General features: G+C 41.9%; 1 protein-coding gene across 1 annotated transcript; it reads left to right on the plus strand.

The window, feature by feature from the left end:
* The first annotated feature begins 1,543 nt into the window (after positions 1-1,543).
* Positions 1,544-27,719, plus strand: CMTM7 (CKLF like MARVEL transmembrane domain containing 7). Its single transcript, XM_027733406.2, has 5 exons — positions 1,544-1,728; positions 22,259-22,432; positions 25,175-25,273; positions 26,306-26,387; positions 26,724-27,719. The coding sequence occupies exons 1-5, from the start codon at positions 1,567-1,569 to the stop codon at positions 26,735-26,737; spliced, it is 531 nt and encodes a 176-aa protein (XP_027589207.2). The 5' UTR covers positions 1,544-1,566; the 3' UTR covers positions 26,738-27,719.

Genomic DNA, 27,719 nt, shown 5'->3' on the forward strand with positions numbered 1-27,719 from the left:
TATTCTACTCAATATATTCTACTGAGTAGAAAATATGACTGTTATTCTACTTGTATTAATTTAAAAGTTTTTCTGTTTCACTGGGCTGAACTCGAATTACCTGGGCCCCAGTCACTTACACAGTTTCAAAAGAAATAAAGAACTAAAGAAGCTGAATGAGCAGTTAAAAATATCGTATTTCTTAATAGGAAGTGCAGAAGTTACGAGAACCTTCCTCCACAGGGCTTATAGAAACCTGTAACCATGCACACTTCTGAATAGGAACTCTAAGGAGAAGAGGAGGAAAAAAAAAGGCAGCTGTTTAAAAACAGAACAAAATCTTTTTTCTTGGCAGCTAGCATTTTACTCTTGTAGAGGTAGCCAGTGTTGTAGATTTGATATCTCATGACGTGAGACAAATGAAGTGAGACAAGTAATATCTTTTATTGCAACTACTAGCTGGCTTAATAGAAGTCCAAAATTATGTACTACTTAGTCTACTTCAGACTATTGGCCTGGCAAACCCATCCTGGTTATGTAAATTGCTTACACTAGCCCCTTATTTGTGGTGGGGATCATCTGGACTTGCCTGTCTTTCCTCCTAGAACAATTTTAGTTGCTGAAGGAGCTATTAAATACTAAATACGAACAGAATGCGCATCCTAACTCTAAAACAGAGCAGCAGAAGATGGGGTTACTACTCCAATGAGTATGAAAGTGGCATATACCCAGCTCAGAGGCCCACTATTACCTCACGTGTCAGAAAGCAGAACAAGTTATTTTTAAACTTGAGGAAATATTTAGCTTCCTTTTCTGCGTTTTGTTAGTATCTCTGCATGATTTAATTCAAACAATGGGGCTGAGACACTTGGGCAGCAACAGAGAAAACTGTAATGACTGTCCATTTAATGCAAATGGGGTTTATCTTCTACAAGATCGGGAATCAGAAGGTTTGGGTTGTTTGTTTGAAAGAATAAATGTTGTTTGCAGCTGCACCTCTACAGCGAAGCACCGGAGTAGCTCCCCTGCAGGAGCATCGCTGACAAACCTCGACATGCCGAGGGGGTCTTTTAGGATCCCAGGAAAGCTGCTCGCCGCTGCGGTGGCCGGTTCTCTGCGGAGCTCCCCTCCGGGACCCCGCGCTGCACCGCGAGGCGCCCCCCCCTCCTGCCTGGAAACCTTCCCTTCTGTTTCCATGTAATCCCCTGCACTGGGGGGCCGCCGGGCGTCCCGCCGCGGCTGCCGCTCCGGAGCGGCGCGGGGGGAGCGTCCCTTCGTCTGCTCCCAATAGCTGGGCTTCGTCCCGGACCCCGCTTCCCCTGGAGCGGTGCGGCAGCGTCTCCCCCGCGGGAAAGAAACCGCCGCGGGCAGAAACCCCCCGCGACTCCCGCCCTCCCCGCCCCACGGCCGCCCCGGGCGGGGAGCGCGGGCGGGCGGGAACGCGCCGCCTCCGCCCGGCCCCTGGCAGCAGCCTCGGGGGCGCCGCTGTCCCGCCCCGTCCCGCCCCGCCCCATCCCATCCCGTCCCGTCCCGTCCCGTTCCCCTGTCCCGGGACGGGCAGCGGCGAGAGCAGCTTGGGACGGAGCCATGTCTCACGGGGCACGGGTGATCCGCACCGGGGTGAGCAGCGGGGGCCCCGCGGCCCCGCCGGCCCTCACCGTCGCCTCCTCCTCGGCGGGCTCGGACGCGGAGCTCATGGACGGCGCCTATTTCCGCTCCTGCGCCGGCATGCTGAAGGTGGCCCAGATGGTAAGGGGCGAGCGGGGAGGGGGCAGCCCCTGGGGGCTGTCGGGGCTCCTGTCGGGGCCCTCGGAGCTCTCCGCGGGTACCGCGCTCATCCCTGCGGGACGATTCTTGTGGCGACGAGTCTGGAGAGCGTCGTCAGGGGGTGCTGGGGCCGCACCTCTTGCGGGTTTCGTCGCTGCCCCTCAGCTCTCGCAGTTCGCAACGTTACGGAAAGTTCATGTTCCTCAGTCTATCAGAAGTTGCCTTTGCGTCTTCTTAAAGCAGCGACGAGCACTTCTGTTCGTTCAGACGAACGTGCAGGAGCCCAGAATAGCCAGTATTAACTTTTTGGCAACTAATAACGATAACATCGTGATGCGACAGCACATCGTGCTGCAGTGCAACACCTCATTCCTTAGCAGTTTTTGGAAGAAAGCTGGGCCAAGTGCCTGTGCCGACAGGGATCTGGTAAGGGTGAACACCACAGCTGGGACTGACGGTCCAGCTGGCTCCGTGCCCTGTCTGTCAGAGATCTCCAGGCGGTGACCTAGTGACACGGGGAGGGATGTGGGAGATGTATGGCTGAAATTCAAAAGAAATCAATAGCGGAGTGCTGCCAGAATTTGAGCTGATGCCTTGACTTAGTGCAGGCAATTTAGCTCCATGCAGATGTGGAGAGGATTAACAGATGGATAGGCTCTTTCTTATTTTTATGGCTCACAATTATCTGTGGAGAGATCTGTCTCCTTAATTACAGTAGTAGCAGTCAATAATGCCTGGGAAAGAGCATGGAAGACATGATGTAGCGATACCTCCACACATACATTTTCATCCTGCAAAAACTTGTACCTTGACAACATTTTGTGCTGGAGTTGTTGCTTTCATCTTTTATAAGCCCCCAACGCCGTTTTCCCCCCTACCTTTATTTGTCCAGTCATTTTTTTAAAGTTGTGTGGGTTACTAGCATCCCGGTTCCTAAATCGACATTAGAAGGTAGGAATCATTTTGTTCTAGATTACCACGGAGTAATATCAAATCCTGAAGTTTCTCTTTAAAAGCTGCTCAGTTTCTTCCAGTTCGTTATTAGCCATCAGCTGCCCTTAGAGATGAGCCTTCATAGCGAGAGGCAAAACTGGATGTGACTGGTCATGGCTACCTGCACCTGCTGAGCGTTTGTCCTGTGCTTGTGAGACCTCAGACTTGTCCCTCACTATGAATTCTGTTTGGTAGGAACACAAACAGTTGTCTGCTGCCTTCTTGTTGCTTGGGTTTTTCCCAAACCATTGAGTGCATCTGGAGAATCTTTTCAGAAGACAAGTGTCATCCTTTCGAGCGTGTATCTACATTGCAACTGAACCTTTAGCCCTAAAACAATAAACTTGTGCTTTGCTTTTTGCTTTTACCACTGTGGAGAGAACAGATCCTTTTATGGACTAGAAATAACTAGTCACCTCTGCTCTCCGTCGTGCTGTGGTGTCACTGCAGCTATGACAAGTGACTCTTAAAGCTAGCATGGCATGCTGATTTGTGCTGTAATGTCAGTTTTTGGTGCACACATTAAGTGTGCGCATACTTTACATGCTTTACATATTTTCATGTACTAGATGTAAATCTCTGTAATTTTATGTAATACTTCACATACGTTACCATAAAGTCATATTTTATCAATGCAGTTCAATATAAAATTTATCAGAATTTAAGCAAGTGGCTTTCTGCGGTGACTTTAATAAAGGTTAAAATAATGTAAATTATTTTCCTTTTGCACTCTTTCAGCTTCACATTCTTATATTTTTTCTGTTTTCCAGTTTGCCTGTAAATAGGAGTTACCTCAGGTATTCAAGGAACTTTTGGCAAATGAACTTCTTTTAATATCACATATCACAATAGTGTCTTCTTCTCAAATAATTCCATAAGAAAAATAAATGTTTGTGTTGTAGTATGTAGAAATAACCAGGATAGGTTAGTTCTAAATTAACTCCTGCACCCAGTAAAATAGAGAGCTAAATATTTTCACAACTCTCCTTTATCTCTTCTCAGACAGTATTTCTCTATATCCACAGATCCATTTACGTAAGCATTTAGTTCTTCTAGTATGAAGTGATGGCAGTATCTCTTTTCTTAAAAATTTTTTTGTGCTAAATCTATAAACATTCCTGCACTGGTGTTAATGTGGCTGGTGGGACTGTAGTCTTACTGAGAAGGAGAACCATTATGCTGGCAGAGTGCAAAGGTAAGGTCTTTTGGGTTAGATATATGTCACACTAAGTTGTGTACTGTACATAATCAATTGTGGTTGTAGGTATGAAGAGGAAACATTACAATTTTTGTTATCTCCTTTCTTCCTCAGTCCCTTTTACCAAGAAGTAAAGGATATGGTAGAAAGCAAGAAAGAAATATTTTGTCATTTACTGTAATGTTAGAGGCTGTTTGCTGTGCTTGCAAGCTAAAAAAAAAATAAATTGGTTGTATGTATATGTGCATTAAATAATTCTAATAGATGACAACAATATTCTATGGAAATTATACAAAAGAAATAAAAGATCATTTTACAGCTGTTCTTCTGTAAGACAGAAGGACTAAAACTCAGGAATATTGAAGAGATTGTGCAATGTGAATTGCTGCTAATTTCTGAATGTTACCAGTGCTTTCTCTTGAAATTCTGGGTGCTGTGGTGTCTAGCGTAGAATGAAATTAGGAAGAAAAAAAAAGTGTTTCTTGTTTGTAAGCCTACACAAATTCCTTTACTTTTTTTGCTAGAGAATTTCTTTAACCTTGCAGAATTATTATGGCTTTGAAAAGACAGTGTATTTCATGCATTGACTTCAGAGCTTAGGGAATGGTCTGTAAGAAAATAAGATGGAAGAGATTAACATAGTTATGTGACTTGTGTTTTTTGTGTGGTAGTAAGACAGTTTGAAACCTGCTTTTCCATGTGTGACTGTTACTGATGTAAGTTGGGGCACCGTTTCAAAATCCAGGCTGAATTGAAGCTCTCATGTTAAGAGGAAGTTACAAAGCATCTTCAACATCTAACTTACTTCAGCTAGTTTAACTTGATGTTGTTAATATAGCTTTCACTTTTTCTTTCCTTTTTTTCTTCTCTTTTTTCCTCCCCTCTTTTCCTCTCTGTTTTTGGTGTTCTTTGGGTTTTTGGGGTTTTTTTTGTTGGTTTGGTTTGGTTTGGTTTCATTTGGGTTTTTTTGGTGTTTTCAGTTTTGCCAAGATCTCTTAGATTCACAGGGATACATGCAGGATCTGGGATCCCAGTGTGGCCACCTTGGTTCTATACTAGCAGTGTACTAAGTAAGTGTGTGAGTGAATGTGTATCAGTGTGCACAGTACACTTAAACCAGAGAAACTAAATGACTTGAATTTTAGCCAGCCTGCCAAAATCGACACACGTGGCAGTCTTCAGCATGTTGCACTATCTGTGCTGATTTGTTTGAAGCACGTTTGCTCTGTGTCCATGCTACTGCTGGCCTGTTTTATTGTGAGACTTTCTAGGAACCTGTGTTGTTTAGCTTGGCAAGTTCTCAGTAGATGGGTTCTTGGAAACTTCTTGAGGCATCCTGTGCCCTTAGAGACAGCAGTATGAGTGTGCATCCGTATTGTCACCAGAGTGGCTCAAATGCCAGTGTTGATAGATCCAAACAAGTCTGATTCAGCTGAATTTCTTGTAAAGCTCTCATGTGCTTTTTATATTTTTACTGCTGAACTCTGGAGGATGCCACTGATGCTGTATTGGACTAGGTCCTGCTTTCAGCACAGCCCATGTTTGACACTGGAGCCCGTGTATCTCACCATCTTAGGCACTTGGCTGGTAGGAACAGCTGTGGTTGTATCACCTGTCCAAAGTGTCTGATGCAGAGATTTGCAGGAGCGTGACCACTCTAGATTGAAAAGGAGTGTTGAGAGCTCACATGTAGAAGAGCCATCACAGCACGTGCTTGTGTAGTTCTTGCAGGCTTCTCAAGCTGTTCTTGGACTGCTCCTTTTTTCTGGACTCTGAGAGGTGTGGAGTAACCCATGGCCTTCTTTGCCTCTCTTTCATCTACTTCAGGTTGGGCCAAGCTAACTGTGGTCACAGTTCAGACTGAAGAGGATTGTTCCCACAATAACACTGTTGTTACTGTTAAAATAGTTCTGTCACAGTAAGCAGAGACTCAAAATACAGCGTGCTTTAAGCTAAAAACAGTGCTGATTCTGTAATATGAGCCAGGAAAGAGCAGTTTCACCAGACAGAAGAAAATCAAAATTGCCTTCTCAAGGCTGAAGAAAAGATTTACAAGCAATTGCAATGTAAAAAAAAGGATAAACTCAATAAAAGTTGACTTAACATCATTTTAATTTGTTAAAAATGGTAAGGCAATTGTTAAAACTTTTCTGCTAAGCATCTATTTCATTTCCAAAGCATGTCTTGACAAAAGCAATGACATACTTGACAAGTGAATGAGCAACAAGACAGTCTGTAATTCTGAGTAACTTTGAAGTGTGCTGAAACCTCTCTGGGCTATTTGTATACTAACACACAGTTGAATAATAGTATTCAAGAGAGTATTCATTCATCTAACACTGAAAGCTAGAAAATGCTGGTAGTTAGGTTGCTAGAGCCAAGTTCTGTCTCTGAATGTGCTGTATCATATCAGACAAATTTACTGGGGAGCTATATGCAGAAAAGGTTGAAATATAAAAAGAAATCAAAATCTGCTTTGAAAGAAAACAATTCCTAATCAAAACCATTGATACAAGAAAAGGAAATTCACAAACGCAAATGATGCTTGGAATGATATAAGAGCTACTCAATCTTCTGACTTGATCTTGAGACTGAAATGTCTTTCTGTCCATGGAGGCGATTGAAGTAAAACATCTAATTCTTTTCAGCAGTGCGTCAGTAACATCATTTTTTCCCTGTGGTAATAAAGCTGCTCAGTCAGAACAGAGGAATTGTGGTGATATGCAGAGATGCTGAAACTTGTAAGCCTGTCTATGAGTCCCATGTAGACTGTGCTTTCTGGTGGATTGAGGAAAACCACCCAAAAATGTGGAAGTGTCTTCAGTCTGCAACTATGTGATAAACTGCTGGCTAAGAAATAAGACATGTTTTTAGAAGCAAAGTTATTTTGAGACCAAGGTCAGAGTTATGTGTTGGAGCTGCTAATTATTTTTGATGTTCTGCTATAAGCTGCAGTAAAGTTGACGTTGCTGGGCTTACAGAGCAAAGAGAGAGAGAAAAAATTATTCTAAGTCTTGATAGCTCCAAAGAAACAGGAGCAGTAAGGAATGTCTAAGCCTACTAATTAAACCCCATAGGACTGGGGAGTCCTGTTATTTCCACTTTGAGAACACCAAAACAGGCTGGCTTGGCCAGTTGTATTTTTTCCATGCCTCTGCTCTGGGTGGCCATTTTACAATTTCTGTCCAGGTATTTGCGCAAGAGCTGGGAACAAGCAGTGTGTTCTCTGCGTGTTAACCAAGGCTTGGTGGCAGGCTGACAGAGGTGAGGCAAAACTTCAAAAGCAACACCACTTTAAGAAATTTTCCCTTTCTGTTTTGTCTCCGTGCAGCTGTTCTCAGCTGCAATGATGCAGATGTTCTCCAGGTTACACAGTACCAGGGAACTAACGGAGCTTTACTTGTGCTCTCTGGTTTTCTTTTTTCCATGTGAGTTTTTAGGGAACAGTGCAGCCATAGAGGCTACTGTCAGCAAGAGCAAGTGTCTGGCACAGAAGGGCAGGAAATACATAAGCTTGAAGTGGTTCCATGTGTTTCAAACCACAAGCTGAGAATGTAGTCCCTTTTCTTTTTCTCTTGGGCAGGAGAAGGTTTTGTACCATCTGTTTTAATGCCTATCTATTTCAGCAAAAAAGAAACTAGTAATTTTTCTGATGTTGAAACCTCTCTAGAAGGCTAAAAAGTACATTTTGTAGAAAGACAATTGTAGTCGTTATTGAACACTAGTGTATCTCTGTTCTGAATATGTCAGTGAATGTTTTATTTGTGTCCTAAAAGAGGCTTAGAGGCTTCCTAAAAGCACAAAGTTGGAGCTGTCTTTCATTGCTCATCTGACTCATCCATTAGGATTTGTTTTAATACATTCATTAGCAACCTGTGTGCATGTAGTGCTCTTTCTATAGAGGTAATTTAACAGGGTTTAACAAACATTTTCTGAAACAACAAAAAAAAAGGAAATGAAGCCCAGAAATTTACCACGTCACCTGAGACATGTTTAGTATGCCTGAAAGAGCAGAGGGAAGTATTGGCAATGGTTTCCTGGCACATTTGTTTTATGGGAAGTTAAATTTGCAAATGCCATTTAAAAATCTTAATCAGATGCACATTATGCCCTTGGATAAAAAGATGTGGTGAAAAGCCAGTTATATTTTTCCATGCCTCTGTGTAACCTGGAGAACATCTGCATCATTGCAGCTGAGAACAGCTGCATGGAGACAAAACAGAAAGGGAAAATTCCTTAAAGTGGTGTTGCTTGTGAAGTTTTGCCTCACCTCTGTCAGACATGTTGAGTATGCCTGAAAGAGCAGAGGGAAGTATTGGCAATGGTTTCCTGGCACATTTGTTTTATGGGAAGTTAAATTTGCAAATGCCGTTTAAAAATCTTAATCAGATGCACATTATGTCCTTGGATAATTAAGATGTGGTGAAAAGCATGAGTTCTTATATCTTTTAAGATGTGCAAGAGCAGTGTGTTCCCTGTCTTCACTCTGTTTGGAGATGGTCTCTCTTTGAACATCCTCCTCTCCAGCCACAGAGTGACAGAAAACAGCAGATCACTTGTTTACAAGTTCAGTCTCCACGTGCTCAGAGTCTGTAAATGATAAAGAGCATCTTGTCAAGTGTCCTTCACTGGATTCCAGGGCTGTATATGTTCATTTTGATCCAGTAGAAGCCGTGGCTGTACCTCAGTGAGAGATGCATACCTGACCCTGAGGCTCTGGTGCCTGCTGTGCATTACTGGGGTATTGTCCCCCAAAGCCAGACAGTGTTTGCTTCTATGAGTAAGTGTTTCCTCTGCTCCCCTCCCTGGGGAGTCCTTGTGAGGTATTCACTTGGTCCTGTGGCTCAGCTGTCTCCTTTGTCACGTCATGCGTGCTGCTGTGGCCTTGTCCTCCTATTATGTGGTGATATGTAAAGTATACAGCAGCCAGAAATTGCTACTTTCTGTACTCAGAGATCCAACTCTGAAACTGCTGTGATTTCCTTTCATCCACCTGTGAGCTTCCTCTTCTTTGTTTAACTCAGATTCTTAAGGGTCATTTGATGAATGTAATGGCTGGGACAGATGTGCCTGGCTGATCAAGGCTAGGTGTCTGCAGCTTTCAAAGCCAAAACAAACTTGGCTGCTATTTTTGCAACAATAGCAGCAGCTGTGCTGCTTAGGGCTTCCTCTTCTGCTCACAGCTTCCCATAAGGAAAATGGAAGTGTGATGATGATTGAGAAACTGCCTTCAGGAGGAATTTTCTTTTAATGTTTTTGTTGTTTTGTTGTTTTGTTTGTTTTCTGTTTTTCTTTAAAAGTACCACTAGTGAGTTCAAGAAACAAGTGCTGACTGCTGGGAAAGAAGTATGCTGTTAACATGAGATGACCAGCAGCAGCTGCAGAAGAGCAGAATGACTTAGCCTATTTTCCTCAAGTCTGTAATCATGCTCTGCAAGAGCTCTTTTCTCTATTTGGGAAAAGCACAGTCCCCAGTTGCTGCTTCTCACCTGCTGGCTAGTTGAGCCTTTTGGCAATTGCTTGAGTATACAAGTTCCTAATAGACATAGGAGTGCTGTCCCAGTGTGTTTGAGAGGCTTGCCAGTCTCCAGGCAGTCACTGAAAGCTGTCAGCTTTGACAATGCTACAGGGGAATCTCATCTATTCTCATTTTTCACCCCTCATTCACTACCCTTCACTTCCCTGGCACCTTGCCAAGCATCAAGTGTCTGCACATAGAGAAGGTCATTCTTTTATGTGCTAAGGCCCAGGCTGATCCAGCAGCCAGGTTGATCTGGAAATTTGCCATGATGTTTTCAGGAATTCACACCTGTTTTTTCCTGATAAAAATTGTGTTATGCCAGCACAGCTAACAACGTGGACTTTGGTGATGTAAACAAGACCTCCTCTTATTCAAGGAGACCTTGCTCAAGGCCCCATTGACATAGCTAGCAAAGCCTTTGCTGGAGAGGATAGATGTGAGCTTTTGAACTGCTGTCTGTGCGACTGCCAGATGTCCGTGCGGTGTTCTCTGAGGCAGGGAGAGCTACAGCAGGTGTCAACTGACGATTTGAGTCAGTCAAGCACTAAATGCCTCAGACAGCGAGAACAGGTTGTGCTGTGAGCAGCATCTGTAAGGGTGAGTGACGAACAGATCGCTTGCTGAGGGCTTCTGGGTGGAGGCACTGAGACTTCACTGTGTGGTTCGCAAGTTATCTTTGATCTCAATAACAACTTCCAGGAAGATGAGATTGCCTTTTTTTTTTTTTTTTGTGCATCTAGTTTGATAGGTTAACTAGAATGATTGTTGCCGTGAGGTACAGGTTTTATGTTATATATTCCTATCCGAGTTTTAAGTAGCTGTTTGTTGCTAGATATGTATTGGATATCCAGGTCAAGGCGGAAACTTTGCAGCTTGTTGTGCAGAGTTTGTGGGTGTTTGTTAATAATAAATAAATACTCTCTCCCCTGGGCATCAAGCAGCCAGCCAGTCTGAGCCAGGCTTGGCCTGTCAGCCAACGTGGGCTCCTTCTTTGTAGATGGTATTGCCATGCATGGTTGGTGAAACCATTTTTAGACAGCCGTGAAATTTTTCTACAAGAGCTCTGTGGCTCACAAGTAAGGAATAAGCTCTTTCTGTATTGTATCACTGGCAATATGGGACTACATTGACTTTTTAAAGGGGAAACAATATACCTGAGAATGGTTCAGAGCCATGGATTCAGAAGTGCCTTGCTTCTACAAGGAGCTCATCTTTCCAGCTGACTAAAAGGAAGTATGGCAGGTGAGTCTCCTGCCCACAAGGAGGGCTTCCTCTCCAGACCCAGCGCTGATGAGCTCTGTGCTGCTTTTGCAGCAACAGCCTCAAAGTATCAAGTTCTCCAACAATGTCTATGTACCCTAGGTTGTGTTTGAAGCTCCACCAGCATGTATATTCCGTACATCATTGTTGGATTCCATTCTGCCATTGAGAGCCACTCTTCTGCCATACCTCAAGATAGCTCAAACATCTTAATTTTTAAGTTCTGCCAAACCCACTTGTGCTGGCCTACAGTTCTCCTCCCAGTCCTTTTCCTTCTGTTGCCTCAGAAGCACCTTCTGTGCTTGAGGCGTTCTTTCTCTGTCCGCAGTGTGGACTGTCTTCTCCTGTCAGTCTGTCTGAATCTTTTGTTTACCAGATCAAGAGAACAGTTAACGTGGCCCTCCAGGAAGATCTAGATGTTGGAAGTACTTGTCTTGCAGAAGAGAGAAGTAACAGTCACAACTTGCTGTGCAGTTTTTTAATCTGGAGAGATTTGGTAATATTAATCCCTTCATTTTCAGTTGCTATCAGCAGATACTCCACCTTTTACTAGAGGACTCTGGAGATTGCAATGTTTTTTACTTCCTATAATATTTTGAGTTATGTCATAGGGATTCTGCCTACCATGCAAGGTAGATGGTCTTTTACAGTGGAGCGAGCTACAGCAGGAGCCATGTGCGTGCATTCTTTTTGCAGCAGTCAGGTTGTCTTTTCTAAACGGGCTTGTTTGTGTAAGACACAGATTCCCAGCAAGCACCACAATGTAAGGAGGGCAGAGAGCACAGGCTGAGCCAGGGATTGTATTTTTGCATCTGCAGAAAAAAAAACCCAGTTATATAGAGGATGTGTCTTTGCTCTTACCTGCAGCAGCAGGTTTGTCTATGATTTGGGGATCATGACTTGATGGGAGAGACCACTGGAGCGGGTGGCAGGCTGGCTGTTTCATGGGGGCTGTTTCTTGCATAGAGAATTAATTCCTTATAGAGGAACAAGCTGTGTGCTCCCAAAGTATAGGGTTCTTCTGGCTTTATCCAGAGTAGTCCTTGCAGTCATAGCAGGTGGCACCTCTTTGAAAATCAGAGGGAAGGCAGCTGTGATTCCCAGAGTTAGAATGCTTCTGGGGCATTGTCAGTATTTAAAATTCTGTTCCTATCCTTTGTAGACATGCTAGCAGTTAGTTGTTCTATTAATATTGTTTTGCAATGAGTTTTATGTGTTTTGGGAATTGTTTGTAACTTGCGTATGGCCCTTGTGTGATGTTACTTAGTTTTTGCAATATTTTGAGTGTCATGTGTGCATCTTTTTTACAGATTGAAAAAACTTACTGATAATACTTTTACAGTTGAAATATTTTAAATTTAGGCTGCTTTTGAAACAAATCTGTTAAAATTGAATTGGCAAGAAGAATAAATAAAATTATGAGGTTGTTGTTGATACCAACCTTTTTTAAAAAAAATTAATTCACTACCTGATGAGAATAGAGCCTATTACTTGCCATATAACTATGAAATCCTCAGCTTTCAGTTAATAATGTGCAGGATTATGTGGTGCCTTTCGGTGTGGTGCAGGCAGCTGTGGAGATTGAGGCAGGGAACTAGTTCAGCTGGCAGGGGCAGGATTGAAGTCTTGTGATCAGTGGTAGGCAGGACTTAATTGCAGCTAGTCATTACAAAGAATTGCCTTTTTAATGATCATGGCTAACACCCTGCAACAAGGGCTCTTTAATAATGTCCTTCATAGGCTGGTTCTGGGATTACCCCACATGCTTTTCTACCACTGAGGCCTGTGCCTGAGCAGATAGATAACTTCTTATTAATAGATAAAGAAATCTGCTTCCTTGTGCTTAGGATTGTCCTCTTATCGGAGTTGTAGAGGGTCTGAATAAGATTATTTTGTCTTTTCTCACCCTCCCACCATTTTTATCTTCAATAAATAGCCTGTGAATGGTGGTGCACAAGAGAAGTCACTTATCAGAGGCCAGGCAGCCTCCTCATTTTAGCAAAGCAGCCAGACAAGAAGGAAATCTGCCCAGACGCAGGGGCTGAAAGATTATTGTGCAACCAAAGACTGACTGCTTCACAGAACCATGCACTTGAAGGCAGCTGATTTCATCTGTTATTAATGAAGTTTCAAATGGACTGTGCCCTTTATCTTCTTTTTCTAGTAGGGGTTTGTCTGTTACAGCTCACATTTCCAACACTGCCTTGGAAGAAGGAAATCTCGATTACAGCAGCAGTCAGCATTGCTGCTTAAATTAGTGGAATCAGTCTTGCATGATCTACAGTTGTAACCTTGGCCTGCACTTTGCTCATCTTTCTGTTTTGGGAAGCTGTTAAAAAAATTATTTTACTCCACCAGAAGTATGTACTTAATAATATGTGGGTGTTGCTTCACTGCGTTGAGGTGTAACATTTGGAAATGTACAGCTGCAGTCAGTGACATTTCTCTGGGGCATGGTTATCCTGATTGGCTCGCGTAGGGATGGAAAATTCCATTTACCATCTTGGCTGGTGTCATAAGCTGGAAACTTTGACTTTTTTTTCATTCAAATACAAAAAGAATTTAGCTCTTGTTATATTGTTCTTTTTTAAAATGGCTGTGATGAAACAGGATGAGAGTCAGTGCTGTCCCTTGCCCCAAATCTGTAGACACAGTTTCTGTACAGTTGCTTGTACTAGAACTTGGGTAAGTTTTAAGAGAGTGGAAATCAAACAGGTTTTATCGATTTCATGGGTAGTTCTCAGGGTCCTTCTTTTTTCAGATTCAGGAGGAGCGACATTTAAAGCAGTACAAAGGTTCATCAGTCCTTCAGCAAGTACAATGCATGGGGAAAAAAAGCACTTTCAGGTATTGCCGACTACCAGCTGAAGACTGGTAAAGCAGAGCTGCTGCCTACAGTCTTTGTGCAGGTGTAGCACTCTGCTGAATCCTGTCCCCTGACACTTTTCCCCTGAATGGTGCTAATTTTTAGTTAGCTAATTGCAATACATGTCCTGATGCAAGAGACTGGGGAAGAGAGCTAGGAAACATTAAAAGAGGGAATTGTGATGCATTGGCATGTATAGAGGGAAATTCGAGTGGGAGAGAGTGAGTGAGATAAAGGAGAAGAAATACAGAGTGTAATGTAGGAAAGAATAGGAAAGGGGAATAAGCAGAAAAAAAGGAAAGGAAACACTGGAGACAAAAAGTTATAGTATGACTTCTCATGGGATAGTATATTAGAGGGGAGTACAGTCAAGAAAAAAAAAGGAAGATATTCTGAAAAATACAAGGATGTTGCCTGGCAAAGTAATTAAATGAAGAGATAACACAGTGCTGGGTGGATTACAAATGATGCTGTGTGTGTGTCACGGTATTATGGTAAAACTTTGAGATAAGAGTTATAGTGTTTTTCTAGAACTGGGCACCTTGAGACAATTTTGCTTCTTATTAACATTATCTTTGCTCCCTGCAATTTAGTTGGCATTTCACATCTTATTTCTATATAGAAAAAGAAAATTATTATCCATAGTTTAAAATTACATGGTAAGACAGCAGTTTCAGTCTTTCAGTTCAGTGCATGATCTTGGGATTTGCAAAAACCATATTCAGTGTCTTTCTGCAATGAAGATTTTTAATACCATTCTTTGTCCTACTGCAGCAGCTAGAAATCCAGACAAGGGGTAGGCCACATACAACGGGTTAACCCCAGCCAGCAGCCAAACACCAGCCTCTCGCTCACTCTCCTCCCCTGTTGGATGGGGAGAAAATAGAAGGAAGGCAAAAAGACCCCTGGATCAAGATAATGACAGTTTTATAAGGAAAGCGAAAGCTGCACACACAAGCAAAGCAATAAATTAATTCACTACTCCCCATTGACAAAAGTGTCCAAGGCCAGGCTAGATGGGGCTCTGAGCAACTTGGTCTACTGGAAGGTGTCCCTGCCTGTGGTTGGTGAGTTGTAAATAGATGGTCTTTAAGGTCCTTTCCAACCTAAACCATTCTGTGAGTCTATGATTCTATGTGCAATGATTGCTTCGGAAGAGGAACACCATAACCTAAAACGTTTCCCCTTAAACCTCCTTTTCCTGAGTTTTTATCACTGAACACAACATCATGGTCTGAAAAATCCCATTGTTCAGTTGAGCCAGCTGTGACTTGCCTACTTGTGAGCCTGCTTTAGGGTAAGGGGAGGGAGGAGAAAGCAGGTGTTGCTGCTGTGCAAGCAGTGTTCAGCAGCAGCCAAAACACCGACGTGTTATCAGCACGTTTTAACCACAGAAAGCCCAGCACCACACGAGCTGCTGTGAGGGCAGCTTATATCGCACCCACACCCAGCACACCACTGCTGTACACAGGCACAGTGGGAAAGGGTAACCTCTGCTTCACAGTCATTAATAGCATTGGGAAAGAACAGCTGGGTATGGGTGAGTGATAATGTGCGGTACAGAGCACTCAGGGATGGTCAAGAGGATGAGTGGTAAAGTAGTCCAAGCTTTAAAGATTACACTTGCAGTTAGAAAACAATTTATTTGCAATGTTTTCTGCATGGTGGGGTTTTTTGCAAAACCTGATCACAATCTATTGTAAGTAAATAAATGACAGACAGGAAAAAAATACTAATTTCCATTTTACAGTGAGCTAGGGCTCTCATTTTTGTTTATCTTTTGTGCTGTGGTAGCCACAGATTGACCACAAAGCAAGTCTCAGAAGACCAACCTTTTGCTACTGTTTGCTTGTTCTGTGGCTTTCTCCTCAGATGATTTTCCCATATGCTTGTCTGTTACATCTGTGATCTGTTGATTGTTGGTTTGGGCTTTTGGAGGGGAGGACAGGGGGAAGAAGGGTGGGGGGGTTATCACTTGGTTTTTCTTTTTGGTGGGCATCTATTCTCATTCACACTGTAAAGGAAAACAGTCATCTTGCCCTAGATGTTTATTAGTCATGCTCAAAATGTTTGCCTTATTTTACATGTCTAAAGTGTTTTGAGGGCAAAAACCTTTAGCAAATGCATGTAAAGTCTTTATTAGTCCTCACTTGGAAAATGGGGGAGCTGAAGCAGTGAAATACATGATTTACTGAAGTTCAGACTGGTTACAAAACAGGTCAGGATTCAAGAGCCAGTGACTTTTAATTCCTCCCTTGTTGTGTCAGTGTTTGCCTGTGGAAATGGGCCTCTCATGCTCAGAACATTAGGCTTTCCTTTAGAGTAGGTTCCTGTCAGTATTGGAGATCATGCTGGATTTATGTTTGTGCAGGTAGCTGCATCTGAGGAAAATTTAGTTCTCTCCAAACATTACAAAAGAATTAAGTATTGGTAGTAAAGTCAGAGCTTTATTTATGACATCCATTAGAGCAGGACAGTAGAAAAAGATCATACAAAGCACTTGCACAGATTGATTTCTGGCTTATAAAACTGTTCTGTGGTCAGATAAACTACAGTCTTCTACTGAGCAGAAAATGCTTAGTGGTGCCAGCTGGACTGTAGGTAACATGGAGAGCAAAACAAATCCTTTCCTTTGTTACCTGCAGGGCACTAGCGAGGAAAATTGTACTTGTAATCTCTTGACTGGTGGGCATGCATCTCTGCCCCTTCCTTACAGCAGGTGATTCTCTGTTAGGCTTCTTTGAACTTGCAGGTTTGGCCCACCCAGGCTTTTCCATCTTTGCTGTGCATTCCAGCAGGATCCAGTGTTAGTGAAGGGAAGCAAAGCCCATTAGCTCTTGGGCAGTTTCACTGTGACCTCTGTGGCTGATGGCAGGACTGGAAACTGCAGGAAGATCTAGCCACCAGGGAGGCTGAGGGTTGTGTTTCTGGCTTGCTCTGAGTCCCACCATCATGGCCAGCCCACTCCTGGGAAGCTAGGATGTTTGGAGCTGAGCTTTCTCTGTAACCTAATTGTATCTGCGGGACTACAGCCAGCAAAGAGCGAGCACAGGGAGTTAGATGGAACTCAAACCATCTGAAATCAGAAGTACAACAGTGTCTGGGCCTAATACTATGGGCCTTTTCTCCAGTATGCATTTGCCTTAGGAGTCATTGGAAGTTGGATCTTCTTGCCATATATAATCTCTTCTTAATACAAAGGTGTGATTCTTGTCCTTTTCTTAAGAAGGTGTTGAATTTTCCTGAAGTGGAAGATTTACTACCTTGAAGTCTTGATACACATTTTCCTTGTTTTTTACTGAGTGTAATAGTGATCAATAGACTTCAGATGCTCATTCTTTGTCAGGGACAAGAAGAAATAAGGAAAACCAGCTGATTTTTAAAAAAGAAACAGCATTTCCAGGGAACACTTCAAGTAGCATTTTATAGCACAGGGAAAGAGAATTTATCACTCTTGTCCAGTCCTTCCCTCTCCTCTTTAGCCTGAGAAGTACAGAAGGAAAGTGTGCCATTCTGAACAGACTGATGTAATGTCTATGAAAAGGAAGGAGGATTCAGGGAATTACAAATTGGTCATCTTCCCCTCAGCCCCTGGGAGATGATGAAGAAAATCCTCCTGGAAAGGATTTCCAAACACATGAAGGACAAGAAGGTGATCAGGAGCAGTCAGCATGGATTTACAAAGGAGAAAATATGCTTGACCAGCCTTACTGCCTTTTGTAGTGAGGTGACTAGCCTGGTAGACAAGGGAAGAGTGATGGGTGTTGTTTACCTCGATCTTAGTAAGGCTATGGTCTCCCATAACATCCTCACAGACAAGATAACAGGGTATGGATTAGAGAAGGGGACAGTGAGATGGATTAAAAAGTGTCTGAATGGCAGAGTGTTGCAGAAGGTCATGGTACAAAGTCCTTTGAGGCCAGTCACTAATGGTGCACCCCAGGGGTCAATGCTGCGGCTGGTACTGTTTCACATCTTCATTAATGACCTGGATGATGGGGCAGAGTGCACTCCTGGAAAATTTGTAGGTGATAAAAAAAACTGTGAGGAGTGGCTGATGAGCCAGAGAGTTGTGCTGTCATGGAGAGGGACCCTGACAGTCCGGACAGGTAGGAATCTCATCAAGTTCAGCACAGAGAAATGCCAAGTCCTGTATCCGGGGATATCTGAGGGTAAGCCTCTCTGCAGCAGTACAGAGTGCAGGCCATCTGACTGGAAAGCAGTTCTGCAGGGAAGACCTTGGAATCATGGGAGACTAGAAGTTGACCATGAGCCAACAATGTGCTTTGGTGGCAAAGGTGGCCAAGCAGCATCTTGGGCACCTTTAGGAAGAAGACCATATCAAGAAAGAACAAATTATGTTTCATTCTTTGGTAGAGCTGCGTTAACTTCAAATCAGAATGGAATTTAGGCTTGGGAACATTCAGTGCCATTCAAGAGCCAACATTTTCTACAGGAACGTTGCAGAGGATGTGGTTACCTCATCTCCAGCTCAAAATAGAGAAAAGAACGCAGATTTACTCTGTAAGAGTCTTGCAGATTTTATATCTTTTCTATCTGGTAAGGCATTGAGTGCCTTCTGGCAATTGCCTGACTGCCTTTAGCTGTGAGATAGTTCCTGATATATACCAGTGTCTCTAAACATGCTTCATGACTTACTTCAAAAATCTGGTCCAAAGTAAAGTCAAGAAGGGGATTAGTTTAAGCCAGTCAACTTCTATGAAACAGAATAAATACAAAACTTTATTTAAATCCAAAAATCCCTCCTTGGAGTTGATTGGTGTGTATGTTCTTTATTTTGCTTCTCAGAAACCAGAAAGCACTGAAATAGTGTTGTCCTGCAATGTGTCCCTCACTCCTTTTGTAATGCAGGTCTGGAGCCTGGATATATATTGTGGAGCACATTGAAATCTTCTCATGAGACTGACCATCATTTGACCTGTACTTCTGGTCACACTGCCTTGCTGGCTGTTTGTTACATGTGTGTTGCTCTCACAATCTGTGAAATGCTATATTGAAAGGGAAATAGCAGTGCCCTGGCTTTTTGTGTACCCCCAGTTTTTATTTTTGAGGTGTATTAACCTGCTCCCCTGAGCACAGATGCATAAAGAGCAGTCGTAACATTTGATCACTTTAGTGCTTTGCCATTTGTTTCTCTCTCTCTCTGTGTCACAAACTGACTTCTAAGATCTATGTTGAACTGTATCCCAGACAGTTACATATTAATAATTTTATCACTCTAACCTCTGGAAACAGGAATCCCAGAGGGGGGAAAAATAGTCATCACCCGATATATATCATGATAAACCACTATCTGGTGAAGGAAGTTCAGTGTTTGTCACTTTTAAAGGACAAATGATATTATGTGGCTCTACATTTGTTAGCATTCTTTTTCAACATGTGAGTTTTAAACTCTGACTGTACCTGCCAGCCATGCAGGCTGGCAATAATAGTGTGGCAGACAACTTTTATAAAGTTGTTTATAGGGTCCCCTTTGAACCTGTCCTGTGAAACAGAATTATGTGCCTCTGATCAGATGACTCTCTTTAGAAATTGCAGGTAAGTCTCATGTTGCAAAATTTATGCTAAGAAACTAAACATTGAAAGAAATACCTCTTGCCATGGTTTCTTCCTACCTGTGTGCTGAGGCACATCTAAAATCAAAGAAGGAAGAATCTTTGCTAATTGGTTTTGGAGTTGTTTTAATTGTGAAGTAGTCTTGAAATCCACAGTTCTACTCCATCTTTAGGAGCTGAGCAGATTCTTCACTGAGTGATTGGTACCTTGTATTTTCCTATTTCTGAGGAATATAACACCTCAGATGAATTTTCTGTTCTTGGACAGCTCACATTCTTCTTTATGCTTCTTCTCAGCTTTTTATACCTTTTAACTGAAAAGAAAAATACTTTTATGCTTCCATGAAATAGAAAGAACTGGATCTAGTTTAAACTAAGTGGGTTTTTTTTCTCCAGTGGTTTTAATTATTTGGATGGTGATTGTACTTCAAGGATCCCGCCCACCTTATCCTTTGTACACTGTAAAAAAAGTTGCTAAAGTTAATTGTTCATGCATGAAATGAGCCACTAGGCAGATTTAATATTTCTGTGAATTAACGCTTCTTTCTTGATTTGTACAGTGTAATTGAAACTGGGAACTGAAGACATCTGAATAAGGGAGACCCTTTCTAGCCTTTGGTGATTAGGGAAGTACTGTCCTCATCTCACCTTTATCCAAGAGCAAGACTCAGTGCTTGCTGTGACTTCTTGTTGAGTCTTCCTATGGAAGAATTTCATTCCTATGGAATGAAATTTCATTAAATTCAGTTTTAAATTATGAAAATAATAGCTGTGTCTTGCATCACTTCAAGTGTTCTCCTACATTATAGGGCAAATGATCTCCTTCTGATTGTTCAAGTTATTCAATGGCTAATTCAGACAACTCTTCTTAACTAACATAAAGATTCAAGGGACTGAGATGCATGGTCTGTGGCAGCCTGAGCCAGCATGGTACTGCCTACTGCCATCCTGCCTGCTCAGACCTTCCTATCTTTTCTGTGGAAGTCCTAACTTCTCCCTCACACTCCCTTGCTCACCTGACCCTGCCCTGTGTGATGGCTGAGTCAGAGTAAAGCCTTTTTTCAGTAGTTCACTTTTCTGCTAGCTTTGTACACTAAGATGGCTCAGCACAGATGAATGGAGGAGCCAGTACATTAGCAGGGAAAGAAATCAGGGTGGGAAGGAGATGACAGGTGCCCTGGTCCCTTCTGAAACCACTGCTTAATGTAGACCTGCTATATGTAGACACAGATTGGACAAAACTGCATCCAAATTACTTCAGAATTGAAGAACTGGGCCAGAGTTCTTTAAATGCTGAATTGTGGAGAGCATTGCTTTGTTGTCTTCTAAGAAATGTAGCATATCAGAAAGCTCTGCCATGCACAAGGTGCAAGACTTTGTGCATTTAGGATTCCCCAGTGGTGAGGCAGTGAGACCCAGAGGTGAGGTGTGGTACAGACAGGAGCACTGAACATGCAGGATGCTGCTATGTTGTTACAGTCCCAAAACAGAGGGCAGGAACACATCTGGGGAGACAGGAACTGAGCATTATCAAGCATATTCAAAGACACCTGTGACCTCCATCCTTGAGAAGCACAAAGTATGATCTAACCCTGCATCTCCAAGTCCTGTGTCACTTCCAAAGGTGAGAGGAGATGTAGGCTCACTGTAGTGCAGAATCCCATGACTGTCTCGGACTGAGCATCACTTACAATGTTAATATCAACTACTTGGACAAATACAGTAAAAATAATGGAGCTGGACCATGTCTGACAATAGCTTAGCCACTTGTGTGGGAAGGAATCTGGAACACTGACTTTTCTCTTTGAAGCCAGCTTTTCAAGGTGGTTCACTGTCAAGACATTGATGTGGCTGTTTGGATGGAGTTTGGTCAAGGCGACAAGTTCTTGTGAAGTTCTTTTGTGTGTATATAGCTTTTGGTTGCTCTCATGTATGCATATATTTAGCCTGTCCACTTAGAACTGAGCAGGTGAAACTTGGTTAACACTGCAGCAGGGATAATCTAAGCTATATTGTTTGGGTGTTGGTTTGTTGTTGTTTTTTTTTTTTTTGTCTCTTTTAATCTTAAGGAAATTATTCTGATAATGAATGCAGTTGGTTAGGAGTTTGGAAGATGAGTGTGCAGGAAAGCATGTTGTAGTCTTAAGGTTCTGGCTTCCTCAGATACTTTCTGAATGTCTAGGAGAAACACTTAAAGTGTGAATCATTACTTCTTCCGATTGACTTCAGATGAGCTAAAAATTACAGTGGCTGAAAGCATGCATTGACAAAGTCTGTAATAAGAAAATATTTTAGTATATTTATTTTTAGTAGATTTATTTTGATCACCCAGGTTAGCCAGGCTGGTGGAAGCAGCAAGATTAGTAAACTAAACAAGTAGTTTCATATTTTAAAAAAATAAAATAGCTTTTGTCCTTTGCAAGTGTACCGCTGACGGAAGTTGTACAGAAGCTTTATACTTTTATGTGGCAGTGTTAACATATTAAAGCTTTGGGAGTGAGGTGAATTAATCAATTCCCCAAAATGTTTATATTATTTGCTATGATGCTGCCTTATAATCCTCTAATACTCCTGCTCTGTAGGTGGTAGAAAAGGAAGAGTAAAACTGTTTAGCTCAGTTGCAGCCAGGTCATCCGCTTTTGCATGTGAGAAGTGTCACTAAATGAAAGTAAAGGTGCATCTGCTCATGGACACCTCAATTTTTACAGCTTTCAATTATTTCCTTCTGAAAGTCCATGGGGTTTAGATGCTTCAGTCGCTGGTGCATCTCCAGGCATTCAGTTCTTTTTCTCTGTTTGAGACCACTTCTGTTGTACACAGAGATTTCTTCAGATTGGGTTCTTCAGGCTGAAACTGCTGCATTCCTTCTGGCAGTTGGCCCTTTCCCCACTCTTGATGGTTGCTTCACCTCATTTGTGAGCAAATTATAAAACATCATTATCATGCTCATTACTTTGTCCTCCATTTTGTTGGGACCATCCAATTTACATTAGATATTTGTCTTATGTTTCTAAGTGCCATTTTGTTCTGCTTAAAATCATCTCCACAACCCTCTGAGCACCACTGTAAAAATCTTTAATGCACATTTTGTCTTCCAGATCTCACTGCTGATTGGATTCATCAGTGTAAATAATTCTCCATGGACGGATTACAGCGCATACAGCTTCTTTCAGATTGTCACCATGTGCGATTTGGTTATGATTTTGTTCTTCTACATTACCCACATCTTCAGGATCTACAGGAAGCTCAATTGCGTGAGCTGGCCACTTGCGGTAAGCCTGTGACATCGCCTGGGTTCCTTGCCTCTCTTGGGGGTTCATGTCTCAATTTATTAGTCCTTTTTCTTGTGCTATTTCACAATGATAGGCTGTCTTTCACTTGATTCTTTGTTACCTTGTATGCAGATCCTTCTGTTATTAGTATTCAGCAGATGCTCTAATCGTAAGGGTTTTTAGCTGATTTGGATCTGATCCTGCCCTCCTTCAGACACATCCAGTAAATCCAGATTTACTCCAGGGAAGTCAATAGTGTTATTCTGAGACAATTGCAAAGAAGCTACTGATTATCAAGCCTTCAGCAGATGAGTCCTAGCTCAGGTCATTTAAAGCAGCTAAGGGATTACTAATGTACCAAATGGTAGCATTAGAATTCATGTACTACATCCTGTCCCAAAATAAAGTCTGTGAGTGCTATTTAAGTCAAGTGTGTCTCTTTTTGGTACAGTTTTAGGTAACTTAAACAATAGCAAGAAATAGAAGCCTCGGCCTGATTGCCTTTTCTGGGATATCCTGCAGGATGTTCTGCTTCATTCCCACATTTCCCATACACATCCATCTCTCATATCCTAGTGGAGAACTAACAAGCAGCATAGAAAATGTGAGACCTGAACTTTTTCAGTAGCTCTGGGTCAGGTCACCTAATAAAAGAGTTCTGCATCCTGGTATGGAATGATGGATTTTAATAACCTCTTAGAAAATGCCTCCCTTACACATAGTGACATGTTAGTTCCACAGAGGAAGGAAAAAAGGAATGGGGAAAGCAAACTGGAGAGGTATAGAGGGATTTTGAAATCCAAGATTGGTTGGATGGCATGTAATGGAAATTATGTAAGTACTGTACAGATCTAAGATAACAGTCTGTCCATCCATCCACCTCTAGCCAGAGAGAAAAATACAACTTTCTTTCTTTTTCTTTTTAGCTGAAGAACATGGTTAGGCTTTTTTCTTTTTAAATGTATGCCACCACTATCTGTCTCTAAAGGTACTTATTTATCTAGAAATAATACAGATGTAGGTATTAAAATAAAGGACTGAAGTAAGCTAATAAATTACAGTTTTGTAAAGCAGCATTTAATGTGTGCATTGCTGTAACAAGTCTATGCCATTTTGGCCTCTTCATAGGCTGCTTTGTTTTTTTTGTTTTGTGCTTAATCGTTCCTCTGTGTTCCAGAGCCACTAGTGAGTTTAAGGCACTGAAGTTTGTGGCTGCTCAGCTTCAGATAGCTTTATGGGATGTGATTCTTGAACACTACTGCTGTTTTACAAAACAAACAATTTCCTTATCAGTCACACATTTAAGTATCTTTAGAACAGAATAGGAAGACATATAAGAGACTTTGGGAAACTACAGGTAGCACTCAGATGAGTTTCCTGGCAGGATTTCTACATTGCAATTGGGGGTGTGATTTGTAGTCAGTAAAGTTGCAGTGGTTCAAGAGGTGGTTCAGCGCTGACACCTTTTAAAGCTTGGAAGTATTTCTCCAGAGGGGCACTCTCTCAGCCCTTCCAGGTGTTGGTTCTCCACCTAATTTAGCCTTTGAGGATTCATTGAACCTCTGCCCATCTCTCGAATTCCTCTAAAGCAGTGGCCTGTGTACACTGCTTTATTTGCTGCCTCTAAGGAGGCAATGGTGTGTCTAATTTGCCTGCTGTATCATGGACTAGTCAGAGAAAGGCTCCTTATGGAAATAGTTTATTCTAGAAAATGCAAGGGTTGGCATCTTGATTAACTGAAACAAGGTTATGAATGAGGAAAGCAAGTTGCAGTCTCTCTACTTTATGGCAAAAATCCTTCTCAGCTCTTTATAAAACACCTGAGCAGAGGGACACTGGTATGATAGACTGTTTATCGTCTGGGCTTTCCTTGAACAATTTTGGGACTATATTCTATCTTGTGGTTTGAGATAAAATCTCTTCTCTCCCTTATACATGGCATTCCCTTGGTTCATGCAGATACAGTAAGCAGATATGCCCCTGCCCACCCCAACCATGCACAAGAAACAACCCATGTTCATGTGCAAACACACATATTGGTTGCCATAAGCTTTGTGAGGATTCAGAATCAATCCACAGATAACCCCTGCTTGTAACAAGGTAAAATTGACTCCCAGACTGATACTCATCACACCGGAGAAGATCTTAAATGTGGTGCCTTGGTGCTCTCCCAGAAAAGCCCGTGCCATCATGTTTTACTGCAGTTGTGCTTTTTGTGGCTTCCCTCCTGTTTCGAGTCTTGGTTGACCTAAGTCATTAGTAAAGCCAGCAGTAGATCCACTGCTTACTTTTTAAGATTATCAGAAGTAGGAGCATTTGGTTTTCCACTTATGGCATCTCATATAGGCTAGAGAAATATGTCTTTAAAGCTTCTTCCTTCCTCCAGAACCATCCCTTTAGTGCAGTGCAATACTTGATGCAATAAAGAGATATGTTTCATCCTCAGTAATAAACTATGTTGAATTGAAAGGATTGCATCCATACCCAGTAAGTGAACCTTATTCCAGTGACATTAGTAGATCTGAAGATTGTCCCTCTCCCCCTTTTTTAACAGAAACTGAGGTTTGGCACAAAATCCACTCACAAGGTGGGTTGTTAGGGGTTTTTTTAATATCCTTTTTTTACTAGTGTTTTGTCCTCTGGGTTTGAGTCACTTCTGCCAACTTCATTTCTTTCTGAGGCATATCAAAATGCTTTCCTGCTAAGTTTCCCTTCTGATGCAGGCTGTGTTTGTCTTTACAGGAGTTCCTTCATTACTTAATTGGTACAATTCTGCTTCTCATTGGATCGATTGTAGCAGCAGCCAAGAGTTACAATGTGACCGGACTTGTGGCTGGAGCGGTAAGACTGTGTTTATTAGTCTTGACATTTTTAAAATTGCAATATATATACAGTAGGGCATTGGAAATCTGTTACTTGTACTTTTATTTTCTTACAGACTTGCCTTGCTTGTGTCTTGATTGGGTGAACTACCTTCTTACTCATTTCAGTGAATGTTCTGTAACACGGTGCCAATAAAAATATTTTGTTGTGAGACTCCAGACTCACCACTAAAAGTGGGTATTTGTCCTGTCAGAGTGTTGAAACTAAAGGCTTCTGCTTTAACTCACAGGAGCTAATGTGTTTAGGGGAAGAATTAAGACAATTAAGTTTTGACAAAAGGCTGTTGTAGCACCTGGAACTTACCTACAGAATTTCAGTCTTTGGGTTTTGATTGCCTCCTGCTCCTGAACAGAGACCTCTTCAAAATAATTTCTCCTGAGCTAAAACCCACTGAGGCTCTGCACTGACTTACTGGAAGATGCTTTCTGCCTCTGTTGGCTGGAGGGCTTTGTAGAGAGAGGCATGACTTATGAGTGTGGGTGACAGTATTTTCACAGCAGCAGGACCAGAAATACAACTCCTCCAGAATAATGAATTGCTTTCAGAAACTTAGTCTGGATGATGCAAACAAACTAGAATACTTAACCTGACTTGTTTATTTGGCAGGCAGCAGGGAAAGACTTGTTTGAATGGGGCAGTAAAAGAACAGTACTCAGAGGTGCTAGAAACAGTCTTTTCTTTGTTGCAGAATCCTAGTGGGAAGTTTAGAAGGTGAGGCTCCATGCTGCTGTCCAACTTTTTCTCCCTCCTTGTGTATGACTCTTAATCTGTCTGTCAGTTGTTGTTTTCACAAGACATAACTTGCTATTATACTACAGGAAATTTTATTTTTTTAGTATTTTGGCAGAATGGAGTAAAAAAATCACTTTTTTTGGGTCTGTTAATCTCATAAAATATGAAGCTGAATATACAAAAGTGTTCATACATGCATGGAATATGTGTCATCTAATGCTCTGTAAATATTTGTGGTTTATTTGTTTTCCCATCCAGACTTTCGGGTTCCTAGCTACAATACTTTGTATTTTAAGCATGTGGTCGTCCTACAAGGTTTCGTGCATCACGCAGTCAACAAGTAAGTATCGTGCTTAGTAACTGCCAGAATGCTTCCCAAAATGAATATTTATATTTTCTGCCACAGGGCTGTGTCTACCTGAAAGGATTTATTAATGTCTTGGTTGTTGTTACTCAAAATTACTCATGAAGCAGTAACTCCATATTTTCTGTCAACACAGACGTATCACAGCTACTGACAGCTGTAAACAAATAACTACAAGAGCAAAATAACTTGCTTCTTGCAAATACTGAATCTATCAACACTTTCTTTTCTCCCTCCCCTACCGCCTACCAAAAGAAGGTTTCCAGTGTGTTCCTTAATAAATTAGATTAATTTGTTTGTTCCTTTTCAAAGATGCATCTGTGTGACTCCATCATCTGTGCAAGATGTCTGCCTTACAAAATAGGATACCAAAGAGGAGCGTCCACTACCGAGGAGGGGGCATGGGTGTTATGTTACTAGCCTGGACAGCTGGTAGCTTTGGAATATCTACTTGAATGCCTATGCAAAACAATGTTGTGAACCAAAGTATTTTTGCTCCCCTCCCTTCTCCCCACCCAAAGAAGTTTATAATGGAGAACCTGCTTGTTCTGGAGAAAGACAACTTCTGTCTCACAAGCTGGGCTGTGGTCATGTCCAGCTATTTGCAATAAGTGCATTTAAAACTCATTTGGACAGTCGTTGGGTTCTCCTTTCAGAGGGATAGAAAAATTGCTTCTGATTTTCTCCATCTGTTTACACAAGGGAAGTCCTACAAATTCCTACCTGATCCTTAACTTCCAAGGGTGATTTGTTAAAGGAACTGTTATAAACTAATTTGTGCCTGGATACACGGACCCAAGTCTTTGTTACCTCTTTCTATCAGAACTATGGACTTTTTCTAATATCAGCTCAGCCAGCATAAAAAATTATGAACTGCAACTTGAATACATCACTGCAAACACTCCCTCCTAGCCCCAACAGTACATGATAAAATCGAGGATTTCCTCCATGAATTTTTACAGGATATTAGCAATCAAAGATTATTCTTTAAAAACTTCCCCTTGCCAAATACAGGAAAATACGTACCCAAGAATATAAGTTTAATGTTTTGTGGGATCTTTTTTTTTCTTTTCACAGTAAGACCTGTTCTGTAGAAAATTTCTGTGCATTTCCCTTAAATTATTCTCTTTGGAACCTAACAGTGTTCATGGAAAGCACACTGTGCTGCTTTCTCTTACATGTGGTGTGTCCCTTCCTCTGCCTCAGCTGGAATCCATGATCCTGGAGACTCTGCCCAGAGCCTGGACAGACAGAACAGTCCAGTTTTGTCCAACCTGGTATGATCATGAAGTTCTATGTAACTTCAAT

The sequence above is a fragment of the Pipra filicauda genome, unplaced genomic scaffold (genome assembly GCF_003945595.2).
Source record: "Pipra filicauda isolate LSUMZ 115617 unplaced genomic scaffold, ASM394559v2 scaffold91_size2508729_pilon, whole genome shotgun sequence".
Classification (NCBI taxonomy): Eukaryota; Metazoa; Chordata; class Aves; order Passeriformes; family Pipridae; genus Pipra; species Pipra filicauda.